Source organism: Pygoscelis adeliae, unplaced genomic scaffold (assembly GCF_000699105.1).
Source record: "Pygoscelis adeliae isolate BGI_AS28 unplaced genomic scaffold, ASM69910v1 Scaffold267, whole genome shotgun sequence".
NCBI lineage: Eukaryota > Metazoa > Chordata > Aves > Sphenisciformes > Spheniscidae > Pygoscelis > Pygoscelis adeliae.
This window is the reverse complement of record NW_008825150.1, coordinates 2,610,551-2,629,083: the sequence shown is the minus strand read 5'-3', so window position 1 is coordinate 2,629,083 and position 18,533 is coordinate 2,610,551. Positions and strand designations below refer to the sequence as shown.

Genomic DNA, 18,533 nt, shown 5'->3' with positions numbered 1-18,533 from the left:
GTTGAGTAGGAAGGCAGCTGGGACTGCACAGTGCCTAAAGCTGTACTGACCTGGCTGGCTAGCAGGACTCAGCCTGCACCCCCTGCACATTCGCATACATTCATATCATCCAACTGTACTTGAGCTTCCACTACCAAGTCACACCTATGGCAGCAACAGCAACAATAAAACCCTTAGTAGTAGGGTTTGAGCATGGCCTCTTTAGCGCTGCTTTTCATGCTTTGAGGTAGATACACTCATAAAGCAAGAAAAGGCTCCGAATCAAAAGAAATGGCATACCCTAGAACCTGCAGCTGAGTAAGGCTACTTTTGCCAGTTTGGCACAAAGGACATGGCAGAAGCAGCATATTAAAACGCAGCTGCAGTTGCATCAGGAGCACTAGTGATTTCACAGTATGTATAGATACGTACTGATCTCACATTCAATGTCAAGTGCAGCTTTTAAGACTTCCAGACTGAATTACAACTCTGCTAACAAAGTGGAACCCTGACGATGCTTAACACCTGACTTCGTAGGTACAGGCTGGAAATAAGGGCATAGCTTTCCTCAGAGAACCCTATGATGTAGGGAATTTACTTCTATACAGCTTATTAGAAAGTTTCAGCTTACGCTTTATCAGTTTAGATAATTTTAAAGTGGTTTGCATTTATGTTGCTACAAAAAGCCCTCAGATAGTAAATCTTGTCTTTGAGCCTGTATACATCAATGTCATGTCATGTTGATCCACTCTGATTCACATTACCCTTCACTTCAGTCCGAGCCACCTAGGTTAATGTTGTTCTCCAGTTCTGTATGCATCAAGAGAGCTAATGGCTGCAATGAATATGTATACAAAAGTGCACATTGCATGTTGTTGACAGCAAAGATTATGATAAACATTTGAGAAAGTGTGAGCCAGAGCTTCCATACACCTGTCTTAATGGCAACACTCCAGACAAGGCTCAGAGGACAAAATCAGTTGTGTTTTGTAGTTCAGCTGGGAGTTGGGGGTGAAGCAGGTTTGAGCTAGAGGATTTTTCTTTATCTTGGTTTGAGAGATTTTCACTGCAGGTCTATACATACGCCACATAGTTCATCCTCAAAGAAAGGCAAGTAAACTGTTCAATAAGTGTCTTAAACCTTCACATGCACAGCTTTAAGGGATAATGTGAAAGTGAGCTTTACACAGACACAATAATGACATGTAGAAGCTGAAATACCTCTGATTCAGCTGCTCAACTTCTCCTCTGCTTCTGCCCTTCCTTAACTGCAGGGAACCTCTAACTGCACCATTTTCTCCTAGTGATTCACCTCTTTCACATCTCACCTTTCCACCATTACATGCATGCATTTTTTGTCTTTTCTCCTCAAGTTTTTCTGCTTGCCCTCAATTCTGTCCTAACCTTGATCTCCATCTTGCTGTTGTCTTTTGCTCTTCCCCTTAAAACTTTTCTTTTTGCTCACAGTGCACTCTTTAGTGTCTGTGTGGGTGTGTACACGTGGGTGAATGTAACGCTTGACCTTTTTGCCTCCCAAAACATTTAGCATGTTTTCATTTTCACCTCCATGCTCACTTCTTCCGTGCATCTCCTGAAATTTCTTTTTGGACTATGTCCAATCTGGCTTCTCTCTCAAACCAATTTCCAAAGGCTTTTTGATTTCAGACCCATCAAATGCAGGATCCTTTTCCTCCTCACACTGTCCTGAAAATTATTCTTCCCATGGCTCATGCTTTTTCTGACTTCTTTCCCATCTTTTTAACCCTTTCAGTGTACTTCAGGAGACTCCTCCCCCAAGCCTTCTAGCAGCACGGGCACTCTCAGTAGTCCCTAACAAACCCTAATATCACAGAGGTGTGCTTTTATAATCCAGATTTGTCTCCTCCTGCACAAAGGTGTTACACAATTTATTTTCTCTCTTTTTATAGACATCTAGCCATCAGCTGAAGCTCCTTTTGGCTTAATCAGTCCTTTTCTCCTCTGTTTTCCTTCTTCCACCCACTTCTCATCATTGTGCTTGCTGCCACCATCCCAACCACCACTGATGCCTATTCCCTTCCACCTGGACTTCTCTCCAGGTGCTCTGATTTAGGCTAGTCAGATCTTTTTTTTTGTAAGATCTTATCTTCCAGAGTTCTTGTCCATCTCACATCTCATTTCACCTTCACAAATGGAATGTCTTGCTTATACCCATGAGAAAACAGCTGCCCTCCAGACTTTTGCTAAGTGCATCATTTATCTTCATCTTACTTGCTCTGCTGTTTTCCATCACACTTAACACAACTACTTGTTTTCAGCTTCAGTGTTCTCCACACCCTTACTTTTGCCCTTCATGCTGTTCTGAGATCAACTTTTGCATGACTGACCTGTCACGCCAGCCTTCATCGTCCTCTCCACGTTTTAAGGCCAACCTTGTAATTTCTTCCATGCTGCCCCTTGAGCTTGCAAGTTTGCTTCAATCCTTCGAAAACGATTTCACTGTTTATATTCCTCCTTTAAGAATTTTCCTTGACTGAGATTCAACATAATCTTGTTTAGAGTGCATGTGTCATTTTTATTTCCTATCACAGAGCGCTATAACAGGTTCCTTGCACTCCTGTCCGTGACTCGGGGTGGGGGGGAACCCATGTCCTTTTTGCTTTGTACAGCCTCTAGTACAATGGATCCTGGTTAGAAGCTTGATAGAGGCTTTAGTGCAGTCCCATAACCCAAGGTGTAATCAACACCATCTGCAAGCACCTTGTACACTTTCTAGGTCCTCTATGAGAAGGGCAAGTATAAACAATAGCTATGCAACTGAGGGCCAAATATTTTTAGAGAGAAGATGCACCAAGGAGTGATTAGCACAAAAGCTACCTCAGCCTGAGGAAATTAATAGCTGACTTGTGCAGGGGTTTAAGGACATTTAAAGCAAGCCTGGCCACCAACGCAGCAGCCAAAAAGCTGTTTTGCTTGAAGCAATGGGCCCAGAAGCCCTCTGCCAGCCAAGGCAAGGTGCCCTCCCTGGGAGGAAGAGTCACGCTCTCAGTTCAGAAGTGCCAAGTTTGGACTGAAGGTGTATTCCTCACCCATATGCCAAATAATTCTCTTGTCATCTCTAAAGTAAATTTATTTAAATACAGTTCTCTCCCCTACTGCAAGACTGCTGGTTTCTAAACATCCAACAGTCCTCCACTGTACTCCGCTGCTCACACTTGACCTTCCTGCCCACGACTGCATTACTGATTCACTAGTAAGGGCAGAGAAGCTGCTCTTTAGTACAGCTAAATAAGAAAAATTGTTTTGCCAGATGTACTTGATGTCATACGGGAGATGAGAAACAGCAGACTATCACCTAACCAAAGTTAAATCAACCCACATTTAGATCCCAGCCAAAAGAGAAGCGTGTTCAAACCAAAAACAGTTGCTTTGGGAAAGTATGCAGCTTTCCATCAGCTGCCTTCCTACCTAGGATTCATATGCAACTTCTCAGCCCATAAGCTCCTGCAAGGCTAAAGAAATTCATTTTTAGGTTAACTTGATACCCTGGAAAAACATGAAGAAAAGAAAAAAAGAAGTCACTCCATGATCATTTCAGGTATTTACACTTTGTACTTAAACTTTGTTTAGGAGTAGGCTATCTCCGCTCTCTCCAGTTTAGAGCTGCATGAGTGAGAAATAATGGTTGGAAAAAATAAATGCTATTAGGATACAGAGCATCAATTTTCTATTTAACTTGTTTCATAGTATTTCTCTGTTGACTTGATGTTATATTATGCACAAAATACACTATATTCTCACCATGACCTAAATGTCAAACCCCTAAAAGTCTGAGTCAGGTTCCCATACCAATTATAACCTAGTGATCTAGCCTATGAGGCCAGTGGAAGGAAGGATCCCACGTGGGATTGTTTGCTTATGGCAAAGTCTGCAAAGTAAGATTTGAGTAGAAGAAAGCATTTGCACTTTTGAATTTGGTCCATTCTCACCCATCACATCAGGTATTACATTACATCTGCCTAAGTGAGAGTTACTAACCTGGCCACCAAGATGCAGTACCAAGAACATTTAGTCATAAGCAATGAGGTGGCTAAAAGGAAGAGAACACACAAATGCAGATGCCAAGATTTAGTCAAAATAAAATTTGGCACTGCAAAATACAAACAACTAAAATCAAGACAAATATTAGAAAAGAGGTACTGCTCTCACAGTAGTTGGAAAACCAGTGAATTAGAACAAAATGGTGAGTCAAGAGAGAAGGTGGGAGGAAGAGAGCTGGGAGCATCTGTGGAAGAACCAGCGCCAGGGCAGGGGCAGCTCCTGGTGGAGTCGTGTGCGCAGACAGACAGCAGTGGCACAAACGGAATCTCTGACTGTCCACATTACTGACCTCTGGGACAAGATAACAGGGCTACTTTGCTTCATAAGCTCCTGTTAACAGGGTAAGTAATCAGGTTAGTATTCCGTCAAGCACTGTATACTTAAGAGGTATGATGGTTACTCAGTCTATTGACCTGCAAATATTCCTATTTGGGAGAGGAGAAAGAAAATACTTTCAGTTAAATATATCAACATAAATACATGGTTACTCAACTAGTCAGACAAATACAGTCTGACTGCAACAAAATCCAGTTATAGCTGTGCATTTATTATTGCCTAAAAGACACTGGTTTGCCTCTGGGTAATATTCACCATGGAAATATTCTGTGTTAAAATTTGAGTTCATCAATTTCAAGTAACTTGCTGTATTATAAAGCCAGTCTGTATTCATAACTACTTACTGTGACTTGTTCAAACTATTTTTTGTTTTAAGGCTAAAACTGATCTTTAGTACCCCTTGTGTTCCCTCCTGAAGACACCTCACAGGCAGCGGTCCTGGATTTCTGTCTTTCCCACTCAGAAGCATCATCCACCCACTCTGACTAGATCTCAGAGATGCTCTTCTGCCTTTTCCACTCTTACTGCTGCTCCCGCTGCCTTTGCAACACGTAAGCCCTTTCACTCCAGTGCTCTGAAAGCCAGCAAGTCAGTTACTAAACACAGTTTACATTTTCAGAGTTCTTTATTCTTTTATTCCCCCGCTGTAGGTACAAATCAGCACAGAAAAAAATAACAAAAGCGCCTTCATGTCTGCGTCACTATACCTTAGGATATCCTTGCCAGTGTTTGCAAGCTCTTCTTAACCCAGCTGAACTGCCAAGTCAGGCTGGGAGAAACACCGTCTCATTTGCAGTGTGCTCTGTGTGGTCCAAGGCTTATCACCTGCTTAACACTGACAATCCATTCCCTTCTCCTTCCAGCCAGATGTCTAAGGCTTAGCTCATCATTTCTTCTGTGATCTAGCAGTGGAAAGAATATTTTCAGACTGCAAATAATAAAAATGAAAAAGCAACTTTTACATTGATTTTTTCCTGGATGCCACTCATGATCTTCACTTTTTACCAGGTTATTCCCTTGCTTCAACAATACAATCATAATTGTTCTGACCTATTATCATCAGAACCTCTTAACCATCTTACATTAAGCAGATACATTAATCAGGAGTTGATTAAGTTATGAATGGCTACAGATGGATTGTGGGTGGTCTGCCTGGCACTGGGCCAAAGAGTCCCAGAAGTGTCCAGGCTACACAGAGCTTCCCTCATCTCAACTCTGTCTTAAAACCATCCTCTCAACCATCTTCCTTATAACCATCTTCTCGATCCTCAGCTATACCAAAGAGCAGATGCTCTAAGATACCGTCTGTGCCCAGCTCTTCCTCTGCAACCCAAAGCCTCTGCTCAACTTTGATGAAAGTGGCTTTAATTGCTGTACAACTCTCCTTCCACATCCACCAGGTAACACACAGGAGGAGCCACTTGTCACCAACAGTACAGTATTATCAAGTATATGAAAAGCACAATGAAATAGATGAGATACATTATTGTGTTAAGTGACCTTGAAATAAACCAGCAGCGGTAACGTTACTCCATTAGAAACATGGAATTTGTACTTACTATATATTAAAGCATAAGTCACCACTTCATACCAAGTGCTATGTGGCACAGTGGGAATTACAACCTGGAACACACAGTTTAATCCTCAAACGCAAATATTTAAGTGTTCAATTGCCAGAAAACTCTGTTTAAAGACAGTATGATCTACAGCTAAAAGCAACTACTCCAGCAGCATGGGGTTACCACATGGCCCAGTCACTGTGTCGCACTTGACCTGCATTCATTCTTTTAGAACTTTGCCTCCAAAGAAACCCAACCCAAGATTTCAATATACAAAAACCCAGAGGTAATTCTTTGAGATTTTTCATTGTTCTGCACAGTTCCCAAGTTAGAAACTTCTTCAAGGAAAATGACATGTAAATGCAGCCGGCTTTCCTATACATATAAATAAGAAATAAAAATGCTAAAGTAATGCTTTAATCACTAAAAAGTAGAAAGCTACCTGCCAAATCAATACAAAACCTAAAATATGCTGCATAATAGAGAGGAGCAATGACATTAGTAGAGGTCAGCTTTCTTCCCAAGACTCGAGTATTTACACTTCTAAAACATGAAGAACTCATTCTTCTCTTGATGTGATAATTTACTGCATGATTTGTTAAATATTAATACATTTAGACAATTTAATAAATGGAACATTAGAAAAATACTGAAGGAACAGACAAGCCAATGCAGTGGTTATTAATAAGAATAGCTGAGTTGAGTAGTGTTACTGGTTCTTTGCTATAGTGATCAAGTCAATTGTATGCCTGATAAAAGCTGCACTTTAGAGACTGAAGTTGAAGACTGCTTTCAGAAAATATAACGTGGAAGATTGGAGCTAAACAAAAGGAAAGACTATTCCATGATTGATTTTTTTTTTATATATATATATATATATAAAATGACTTGGTCCAGATCTGTATTCAGTGATAATTTGCAAACTAGTGTAATATTCTAAACCCCTTTAAATTCAATTTCAAATAAACCATAGCAAAGAAAGGTCTCATTTTTTTGAAGATGCTGTTAGACTGGATAACATTTAAAAGTTATGACATGAAACTATCCAGCATACAGCACCCAACCCTGCACTTATCTCTGTACCACCCACAAGCGTGGATACACAAAGTAATGACGTTGGGCAGGTTTTGCCTTGCACTTGAAACTGTTAGTTTACCTGAAATACAATAAGTGAAAATATAAAGCTCAGATGAATGTAAGCAGGCAACAGTGAGTTGTAACACAGGTCTGTCAAAGGATAGAGAAATCCATACAGGACAACTGCAGTTTCATATTGCTAAAGCAAAGAAAGACTGAGAACTTTCTGTGACGAACTCAGTCTGGCATACTATCCAAATCCATGCAAATCTAAGGGAAAAAAATGAACCTGGATGTACTTCAATTAAATATTACCAGATGGCCTGTATATAGTACATAGATTTTTGTCAGCCTTTGCTCTAAGTGAAATTCAAATGTGGAAAGCGGAAAATCTATAATCTGCAGAGTCCTATATTTTCTTGGTAGAGAAATATGGAAATGATCCTTAAAAAGTACACCCAAAACGTATTTGGAAATTTTCTTATTTAACTATTTTTTCAAAAAGTTACAATGATTTGGACTGTCCAGCAGTAATGACAGCCCATCGTGCATTACAGAACCGCAGGAGGTCTGCAAGAGTGAAAGTCTAAGCTAATCATCTTCAGTGCAGGGGAAGGGGAACAAAGTTCAGGCCAACTTTATTCTGCCAACTGCAAGATATTCCAGCTGTCTGAACTGTTTACAAAGCAGGAATCTAGTTGATATAGGTTATCCGAAATGGCATATATCATCGAATTATTTATTTTTAAATGAATAATTGCAGAACTATATCCATGGGAAGTTAAGTATAGTGCATACAGTTCTTTGATGGAGCTCCCCAGCCAGGCAGTCTGTCATGTGTACCAAATGCACGGTGATTAATCCACAAAGGCAGTCACTGCAGGTTATGTACCCTTTGGAAGTTATAATAGGGCTGCTACCTGGGCATTAGCTCTCTTTTAGCAGAGAGGCCCTAAAGGTACAAGTAGTAAATTAGACCTCATGTTTCCATGGCTAAAGTTCAGATTAATAGATAGTTTCATTACCTAAAATAAACATTTTTCCTCTAAACATTCTTCTTCACTTCTCTGGCATTATTGCTAGCTTTTGAAAGTAGTTACGAAAAATAAGGTCCTGAGGGTCATTATTTTGTTCAAGTACAAGATTTATAAGCTAAGCCAGACTGCCATCCTTCACTCTATTTTAGTTTGCTTCTGAATACAGTTTTTCTCCTAAGAGTAAAAACACCCATAGTGAGATTTTGACTTTCTTTAATTTAAAGATTGTATTACAGAAAAGTTTAAGTAAGGAATCCTTATAAGGATTAACTCTTGACATAATATATTGTCAAGATACAGTGTAGCTGCAAGGGCTCTATGTGAACCTTCATATAAGTTGCTTTCTTACATACACAGTCGCTGAACAACAAAAATTGTATTTACCATTTGTAAGAGAAAAGACAGTGGTATTTAAACAGTCCTTTTACCAGTGTGTTCTGGTTTTCCCAAATTAGAAACACGCCATATTAAAACTGTAAAATCCTATTATACAGAAAGTTGATAGAGATGATTTTTCTAAAGATTGCAACTGATGAAACATTAAAATGAAAACTAAGAAGTGTTGATTACGTAGAATGGTTTCTCTTTTACTGGCAGGTCAAATATACTAGAAACATACAAATATTTTTGATAATCTAATTCCAGATGAACTCAAAACACTGAAGTAACATACACAGGCTAAGAGAATTCAATACTGTTCCAAGGCACTTACTGAATCTCCATGACTAGATGAAAACCAGAACAAATTAGGTCTGACAATTAAACAGTATATAATATAAAAATAACCTTTTGCTTACAATTTACAAAATGTATTACAATCTTTATCTCTGCTAACCTGCAATTCTGGCTGTGTGTGTCCAGCAATTTTTGTAAAAAACCCCAGAAACTATTTTCTAAAACTTCAGGGCAAATAATTTACAAATAAGGTACACAAAAATTTAGATCATGCAGAGATTTCTTACATCTTCTGTTAATATTTTATGATTGCAACTTTATCAAATTATATACTTACTTGCCCTGTACATATACAAAATAATGCATACATGGTAATCAAACATTAGCAAAAAGTAGTCCATAAACACAATCTGTCAAAAGTATTACTATATTAACATATGTCTACAAGCAGCGTGTAACAGGGTTAAAAGACATTAAGGCAATAATACTTGAAGTTACAAAATAAATCATATGTAATACTTTCTCCTAAGTGTAATAAGGCAGGTAGATGGCCCCAGCAAAAAGTTAAGTTGTAATACTGGAATCCACTGTTGTGAACAATGTTGAAGGTTTTGCGTGGGATGTACTGTAAGAGTGTACCATTTGGTAGTTAGATCTACACTGCTCTCTGTTAGTCGTCCCCCCAAAAAGTGGAATACTATTTTTCTAGTTCTCAGTGGCACTTAAGTTTTCCAGTATAATTTATTGATAGTATGTCCATTGGTTCTTGGATCATGTCCATTCTGAAGGTGGCTCTCTTGGTCCTCTGGGCTTCCCACACCGGTTACCAAAACCTAAGGAAAGAAATGTATTTAATACTTCTGTCCGCTCAGACAACGCAGTCTCACAAATGTTGGCAGCCGTCAGAAGATCACTGTAAGACATGCTCCAGCTCTTAGGGAAGAGGTTTATTCTCAGGGCTAGAAAATGACTTTGTAGTATTAAGAGTTCTAAAGGTACTATGGCCATAGGAAATACAAACAGGAAGAATTTATATTTCATTATAGTTCGCTATTTAAACCTCACTTGGAAAGTACTTCTCAGTAAATACAGTATTACAGCCTTTGTTATCATTTATTGATTTTTTTTTTTACCTTCATTGTGTACCAAAGCAGTTTTCTTGCGTATTATTTCTGAAAGTTTTCAGTTCTCTACAGAAATTATATCCCATTTGACTAATTCCATATTTCATACACTCTAAAAGATAAAGTGAAGAATGACTGAATCGCTCATTCTCAGAAAAACTCTTTCAGCGATGCTGAAGAGACAAGGCAGGCTTACTCGTCTGGGTTCTGCACCTCAGCAAGGTGGAGGGAGACAGTAGCAGCAGCTATCCAAACTAGTACGGTTAATGAATCTTCTGTTTACATTATCTAGTGATTATGTTTTGAATGAATTGTAATTACCAATATCTGTTACTTCTGCAGGAAATTCTGAAGTTTGACCTCTTATATCAGTGGAACCAGAAAAAGAAATCTGAGGTAAAACGTCAGTTGGTGTTTTGTTGTTTCTTTCAGGACGATCTGGAAAACACACACACCTCCCTTACTGTAACGTTCATTTGGTCAGCACTGTGTGAACACTATTTTTAAGTACAGCTCAGGCCAGAACACAACTTGCATCAAATATTCTTTACAAAAATAAAGATTTAAAAGCCAATTTCTCATTTCTTAAACAATTTTGAAGTATGTTTTTTATGGAGCAGATGTTCAATGACAGTGACACACTCCTGTTCACCAAATATGATTTTTTTTTTAAGTTTGTACGGATATTTAAATTTCCCATGTAGCACCTATTTATAGCAAGAGCTCACAGTACAAAAATTTGATATATTTAATATATCAAAATAAATGCATCTGTTCACGTTCTTTCTAAACCAAAGGTGCTTAAGAAGACATAAGTAACTATGTGTTGCATTACTTATATAATCGCCCTAATAGCAAGTAATGTTTCTGAAAACTGATTTATTTTAAGAAATCTACCAGGTGTTTAACATGCAGCTCCAAATGGACTGTACAAGCCCATTCAAGCATACGCAGAAGATACATGGCAGACACAAGCTTACAGCTGAAGCAGGTTGCTGCGAAGTTAAACATCAGCTGACCTACACTTCTTACTGAAGCCTTTTCAGAAGATCAAAAATTAAAGACACTGGTAAATATGCAACATACATATACATGTATATACACACATCACTGCTGAACTTATTTCAGGTTTACTCCTGTCTTTATGAAATTAAAGAAATTAATTCACCAACTTCTACAATTTCTGTTGCGATAACATGGAAAGGTTCTAATTAAGCTGAAAAAATAATTATTATAATATGCATTTAAATTCAGTATTTTTGGTCTTCATTATTTTAGCATACCCAAAGTTTAATAATAATTTTTAAATTGTAACTTGCTTCCTCAGAAAACCTTAGAAGCCTTAAAAACATAAGGCCTTTTCAGAAATGCCGGTGTTTTGACAATATATTTAGATATCTTCAGAGCAAAAGCCAAGTTCAAACAAATTTTTGTTCAGTAGGAAAAAGGTATTTTGAAGTAAGAGGTGGACTTGTTGCAAGACTACTGTAATTTTTAGAGATTTACCAATGAAATTAAAGCATTGTGGGTTGGAAGTAGCTTTTGAAGTAATCATATGTATACATTTATTTCAAGGTTACATCATGAATATTTGTGAATTTCCAGGAGAAAAATTTCTCCCTGGTAGTTTCTAATCTTCTAATAAAAATACTCCCAAAACAGTTTATCAGTTCAAACCTATCAGTTAGGTTACTTGAGCTTTCCACTCTTATGGGGTTACTGGACAGATTAACAAGTGGAAAAAACACTCCTTTTAGTATTTAAAAAAAATAATAAATCTTTTCCATCACTTACCAGGTAGTACAGGTGAAGTTGCTGTTAAACCCTGTTAATGAGAAATATTTAAAATAGTTCTATAAAAATGCTTCCAAAATACTAAAAGAACACCAGAAATTTAAGATGATGAAAACATCTTCAAAAAAATATACAACATCCGTGGAAATACCTACTTGCTCCTACATTTCTGACTTGCTGTAACACTGACAAAAAATGCTACAGTAGTTAATAATGAATTTACTATCAGAACCTTACTTAATATTTAATAAAAAGTTAAAATTGTCACATCACAAATTATTTGCAAAATTCGGTAGTTTAGTTCCCATACTAAATTTACAGTCCCTGAAAATTCACATCTATCTTTTTTGTCAAATTTTTAAGTGGTGTGTAAAGGTGGCTCTAAAGTGTATTGGGGGTGCATGAAAAAAAAGACATGAATGTAAAGAGGATTTATATGCTTTTGAAATTTTGCCAGCTGTTTACGCTGGATGACTTCAAGCAACTAGTAGACTGATGTGAAAAGTGAAATCTGATGGGCAGAAAAAGGTTTAAAATAAATATGGATATAAGGAAAAATTTTATCAGGCAGTGAAACAGGTTGCCCACAGAGGATATGAAGTCTCCATCTCTGGAGGTTTTCAAGACCCAACTAGATAAAGCCCTGAGCCTGGTATGAGTCCCTGTTTCATGCAGCAGGTTAGACTAGAGACTGCAATTCTCCTCCAGCTTGAATTAGCCTATGATCGATTAAGGGCAGACAGCAATCTCCATAAAAACAGCATATTTATACTCTTAAAGCCATAATTTAAGGTATATTAAGGCTCACTTTTAAAAGTTTTGCTGAACTTAGAAAACCAGATAGTTTTCTTGGAAAGAAAACATGCTCTTAATGCATCAGTTCAGCAGCTCAGGCAGAGGAAAAACTGGCTCGTTGTAGGTAATCAACAGCTGTAACTTTTCACAAGTATGTATTTTGCTTTTTGTTGTAGCTCCCAACCAAATTAGAAATGACTGATTAGTACAGACTGTCTCCTATACTTACTGCAGAGACTGTTTGTTCAGGGAGATGTTGGTCACGCAATATGCTCCATTCAGACTGTGCAATCATAACTGGCTTCAGCAAGGGCATGCCTAGGAAAAATTAAATCAAACTCAACTTACTTGAGTTCTCTCCATGATGCAGCATTAGAACACAACATTAGAAATGTGCTATAACGCAACTTTTTTTAAATTAAATGCTTTTTTACAAGTGTGAATCTCTTTTCACACGAAGAGCTTTCAAGATAAGGGAAGACTCCACAACATAATTCAAAACACAAGACTGAAGTGTTTGCATTGTGGATGTTCAATTCCTTCATTTGGGTGTTCCTAACCAATAGGAGAATTAGCTTCTTTTTCAATAATGTTTTTAAAATTTTGTTATACCAGCTGTGCCATAATAGTAGATCTGAAAAAGACATACTAAGTAAAGAAAACACACAAGTCAGGACAGCCATACCTGTCCTTTACTGACATCATGCAAAAACACAATCAAAATTGAAGTGGTTTTAGTAATTCCAGTCCCAAAGAGATTTTTTTTTTCTTTTTTTTTTTAAAGAAAAAAAACTTTGTGTCTTGTGGTCTCACAGAAAAGAAGCAAGTCAATAATATCGAAGAAAGGACCCCTTTAACTCCGAACTACCTATGCTTATGATGCTCAAGGAACATATTTGCAAAACTTCAATGTTTTTATGCTGAAAATATCTATACTAACTACTTCGGCCAAAAATTTTGGAAGTTTCACAAAGTGACACTAAACAAAAGCCTTAATAAATAACTACACCACACTAGGTTTTTTGCAAGATACCAAACATCAACCTAATTTATCACTTCATGTCATTTTTTTGTATTCTACCATTACTGGCTTGATGAATGAAATATGAAGATATAAGCACACCATTTGTAAGTGTCAGTTTTTTCTTTCGGTTAACCTTTTGATACAGGCAAAGAGTAAACTATGTTAAACTTAAATAAACTGGGCTTGTTCACTAGATGCAGTGCAGCATGAAATGTCATTATCTTTCCTTTGCCCAGGAAAGGAGAATCAGATAAGCACTGTGTTTTGCCATTCCCTACCTGGGAGCAGTAGGAAACTACCTAAAATAGCTGGGGAATCCCCTAACTTTATTGCATTTCCCCACTGTAGCTCATTTCCATACCCTTCAGATTGAAAACCAGCTCCACTAAAATCAATATTGAAGTCTCCAATATACTTAAATATCATATAACAGCATGTTTAGTCAGAAAATGAGAAATAGTTTGACTGTGTTCAAGGGCTTGTGAAAGTTAAATCTCAAAATAAGCCATTACACATGCTAGATGTCATTCCATTTTACAGTTTGCTCCAACACTAAGATTAACCAAAAAGCAGGGGCATTCAAATACAATACTGAAATGCATTTCACATTTTATCCCTAATTATCACAAAACATTGAAGACTCACTCTGTTCACTTGCTAATACAAATGATTCTGGTGTTCTTTCTGGGAGCGGGGGAGAAGAATCTTCACTAGTATCAGCATCTAAATCAAATATGACATTTAGATAAGTTAAAAAACACACTTAAATTTTCCTCCTAGATTTTTAGAAGTTAATCTTTTGATACGTGAGATCATCCTAAACTTCGTATGAACTTTAAAGCAAAAGGAAAATTTGCTCTAAATGCTATATAAACTGTTTTGGTTTACCGTGCTAACAGCTTGGGAGCAACTCCATGCTAACAACGTTATCTTCACATTAAGGGGCTAAGAACCAGTTTGTATGTGAGGGAAGAAAGAAAAGTAGAATACATTTTCACTCTGAATCATTTGGAGGAAAAAAAACTCAGCAACTCCAATGAATACTTTTTCTTCAGTCTTTCAGCAACAGAGTATAAGCAGAATTAACAGTCTGCACTGGAGCAGTATCATTTACTTCTTGAACAAGTAACTTGCCAATAACTGTAACGATAGTAGTTATTGTAATTTAATTGCAGTTCATTACATGTCTATTTGCAGCCACTGCAAGAGATAGTTAAGCTCATTACAACACACTGGCTTCCTGAACTCTTCTGCAGATACTGGTAACTGTACACAGTTGGTGCCTACTAACTGAACCACTAATGAAGCTCCCAAACCATGGTAAGAAGCTTGTTGAAAATATGTATGAGCTCTTCAGCTATGCTGATGACAGTAACTTACTGCTGATGAGCAGCGATTTTTATTTTTCCTTAAGTGGCTCTAACCATACTTACTTCCGAAGTCAAGACAGCACAGCTAGATTGCACGGTGCAAGGACATTAAGCAATTCCTGGAAATGTTCAAGGAAACATTCAAAGTCAGGTTGGATGGGGCTCTGAGCAACCTGATCTAGTTGAAGATGTCCCTGTTCATTGCAGGGGGGTTGGACTAGATGACAGTTAAAGGTCCCTTCCAACCCAAACTATTCTATGATTCTATGAACACCACTTTTCAGAACTGCATCGTGCGACAGTAAGTTCTAGGGAAGCTCCACATTAACTGCTTCTCTAAAGCCCTAAGTCTCAGTTTTGCTTCCCAAGTCCATCTTGGGGCCCACCCTCCAAGGGTCCCACACCACCGATATAAACTAGTTAAACAGTCTAGTGCAAGGTTTACTAACCAGAAGGGTAAATAGGAGCCAGAGATAGCTACCATTGTTGCCAGTAACACATCCTGTCTCAAGTCGATTCCCTCTTGCCTCTCAGGAGTGTACTAACACAAGCTGCTCTGGCAGCAAAAGCCCCACTCCTGCCTGCTAAGGAATTTGGAGTAGAAATTAAAGGTTTAAAACAAATCAAAGTAGCTGCTGCCATAAGAAGTCTCATCTGCCAACTGTATTCTACACAAGATTCATAAAAAGATGAAGACATGTTTCAACTAATGAAGCCATGAAGCTGGCCCTGCCAACATGCCAGCAGCAGGGACAGGAACTCCATCACATTTTAGAAGCCACTGTGTTCAAAGGGACTTCTCTGAAACTTGCTCCATCTTAAGTTTACTATACAGTATAAGAAAACCTTCATTTATTGAAACCATCTATGTAAAATCAGCAAATAAGGTCACTATGGAGTATGCACTAACTGAAAGTGAGGTTTTTGGGTTTTGTTTTAGTTGGCTTTTGTTGTTGTTGTTGTGGGGTTGTTGTTTGGGGTTTTTTTAACCGCAGCATACAACTACTTTTCACTTTGTTTGAATTAAAAAGAGGATTTAATTATGTGGTAAGATCATGCACACCAACAGTTATGGTTAAGCAACTAGGGTGCTACTAAGTTCACAGGCAAGCTTCACTGATGATCGTACATCCCCAGCTTCAGACAGAAAAGTCCTGAACAAGTATGAAAATGAAAAAGCCACTATAAAACATGATTTCAAATCACTGGTGCAAAGCGATCTAACCCTATATTCTTGAGTCCAAGATGGATTACAAGACCTGCAACCTGAAGATAAAATGGGAAGTGTTCACTATCACACAAAAGGGAACAGATACACCCTCAACAACAAGAGATAAATTATAAAAAAGTTAATATAAACATTTTAAGCCATTCCTGTTAAGTCAGCAACATACCAGCAGCACAAAGGCTGTACTGTTATTACAGGAGGTTTCTGATAATGTCCCTAAGCACCTCATCTACACATCTTAAATACTTCCAGGGATGGTGACTCAACCACTTCCCTGGGCAGCCTGTGCCAATGTTTAACCACTCTTTCAGTAAAGAAATTTTTCCTCACGTCCAATCTAAACCTCCCCTGGCACAACTTGAGGCCATTTCCTCTCGTCCTATCGCCAGTTACTTGGGAGAAGAGACCGACACCCACCTCGCTACAACCTCCTTTCAGGTAGTTGTAGAGAGCGATGAGGTCTCCCCTCAGCCTCCTTTTCTCCAGGCTAAACAACCCCAGTTCCCTCAGCCGCTCCTCATAAGACTTGTTCTCCAGACCCCTCACCAGCCTCGTTGCCCTTCTCTGGACACGCTCCAGCACCTCGACGTCCTTCTTGTAGTGAGGGGCCCAAAACTGAACACAGTATTCGAGGTGCGGCCTCACCAGTGCCGAGTACAGGGGCACGATCACTTCCCTACTCCTGCTGGCCACCCTAGTTCTGATACAGGCCAGGATGCCATTGGCCTTCTTGGCCGCCTGGGCACACTGCCGGCTCATGTTCAGCCGGCTGTCGACCAGCACCCCCAGGTCCTTTTCCGCCAGGCAGCTTTCCAGCCACTCTTCCCCAAGCCTGTAGGGCTGCATGGGGTTGTTGTGGCCAAAGTGCAGGACCCGGCACTTGGCCTTGTTGAATCTCATACAGTTGGCCTCGGCCCATCGATCCAGCCTGTCCAGGTCCCTCTGCAGAGCCTTCCTGCCCTCGAGCAGATCAACACTCCTGCCCAACTTGGTGTCGTCTGCAAACTTACTGAGGGAGCACTCGATCCCCTCATCCAGATCATTGATAAAGATATTGAACAGAACTGGCCCCAAAACTGAGCCCTGGGGAACACCGCTCGTGACCGGCCGCCAACTGGATTGAACTCCATTCACCACAACTCTCTGGGCCCGGCCATCCAGACAGTTTTTGACCCAGCGCAGAGTCCACCTGTCTAAGCCATGAGCCGCCAGCTTCTCTAGATGTGTAGAGAGATAATGATTTTCAAACAGTGATAAACAATGATTACCCTGGGAAAGAAGGAAAAAAGCCTGGCTAAAAGGAGTGTTGGAAAAATACTATAGCATGCAAATCTACCAAAAACAAATCCAAGGAGGACTGCTCAGTAATAAACACTGAAGTAACTATGACATAAAGGGCTTTGTCGTTGCTATGCAGAGCATTTTTAAAGTGTCACAGGGTTAAAAATGTACATCTATGTGCAAGTATTGTTTTGTGCATATAGGTAATATCACAAAATCTATGGCAACAGATTGGTTTTAAAGCTGCAAAATAGTTCACGTTTCTGAATATATGACTTTTGGTGAAAACTTAGTTCACAAAGCAAGTATTTTCAATACAGCTGGCTCTGCATCTTGCATCATACACTGAGCCCCATTTCACCTCAGAAAGTCACGTAGTCTGCACAGACTCCTGAAGCGAGGCCATCACTGTAAGGAGCTCCTAGCACAAGAGTCAGCTCTAAATACAGAAGCTCATGTTCTCCTTTCAGCTCCACAGCCTTACTACACGCTTTGTTGGACTTTGCACAGGCAGTTGCCAAGACATAATTTGTTCTTCCCAGCTAAGTCCTCCGCCTGATCTAAGTGTGCCAGCCTGACTGAAAGCTGAATCTGCACATTTTAGGACCCTTTTGCCTTCAATAAGTGATGTTGTAACTTTTTGCAGAAGCGGTCTTGCAAACTTTCCTTGCTCAAAAAATTCCAAAAAGCAGTAAAAGATTAAAAGCAAATGAATAATTTCCAAAGCACTACTAAAGCAAAACTTGGATTTTTAGATGAACAACAATATTGCTTTGTCTCCCCCTGGCCATGTACAGCAAAAAAGGAAAGCAGGACTAAATATTTACAATGCTATTAAAATGCGGGAGCCAAATCATGAGCAACTTCAAAGACTGATACAGTGAAAGAGGTTACATCTACATTTTTAGGACCAGGACATCACCCAGTAAGCATGAATTTGATGTGTGTTTGGACAAGCCTGTTTAAAATACTTCAACTACTCAAAACTGCCATTATTATAGACGTTTCCATGAAATCGGATGTGGAGGAAAAAAACCACACCAACCAATAACACCGAAACCTGCAACTGAGAATGCATTCACACCTCGCAAGAAAGCTTTTGAAGCAGTTTATCAAGGTCTGTAGTACCAACAGTGTAACGGACATAGCTCACATGCAAAACAAAAATGTGGAG

General features: G+C 38.9%; 1 protein-coding gene across 1 annotated transcript in view; it reads right to left on the bottom strand.

Moving 5' to 3' along the window:
- Window positions 1-8,264: 8,264 nt before the first annotated feature.
- The window catches only part of PTPN12 (protein tyrosine phosphatase, non-receptor type 12), a 47,353-nt gene continuing 37,084 nt past the window's right edge, over window positions 8,265-18,533 (bottom strand). The window contains exons 13-17 of the mRNA XM_009328347.1: window positions 14,126-14,203; window positions 12,686-12,774; window positions 11,662-11,692; window positions 10,189-10,305; window positions 8,265-9,576 (exon numbers count right to left, since the gene is read on the bottom strand). Of these exons, the coding sequence (XP_009326622.1) occupies window positions 9,515-9,576; window positions 10,189-10,305; window positions 11,662-11,692; window positions 12,686-12,774; window positions 14,126-14,203 (377 nt within the window). The 3' untranslated portion in view covers window positions 8,265-9,514. The remainder of the gene's footprint in view (window positions 9,577-10,188; window positions 10,306-11,661; window positions 11,693-12,685; window positions 12,775-14,125; window positions 14,204-18,533) is intronic.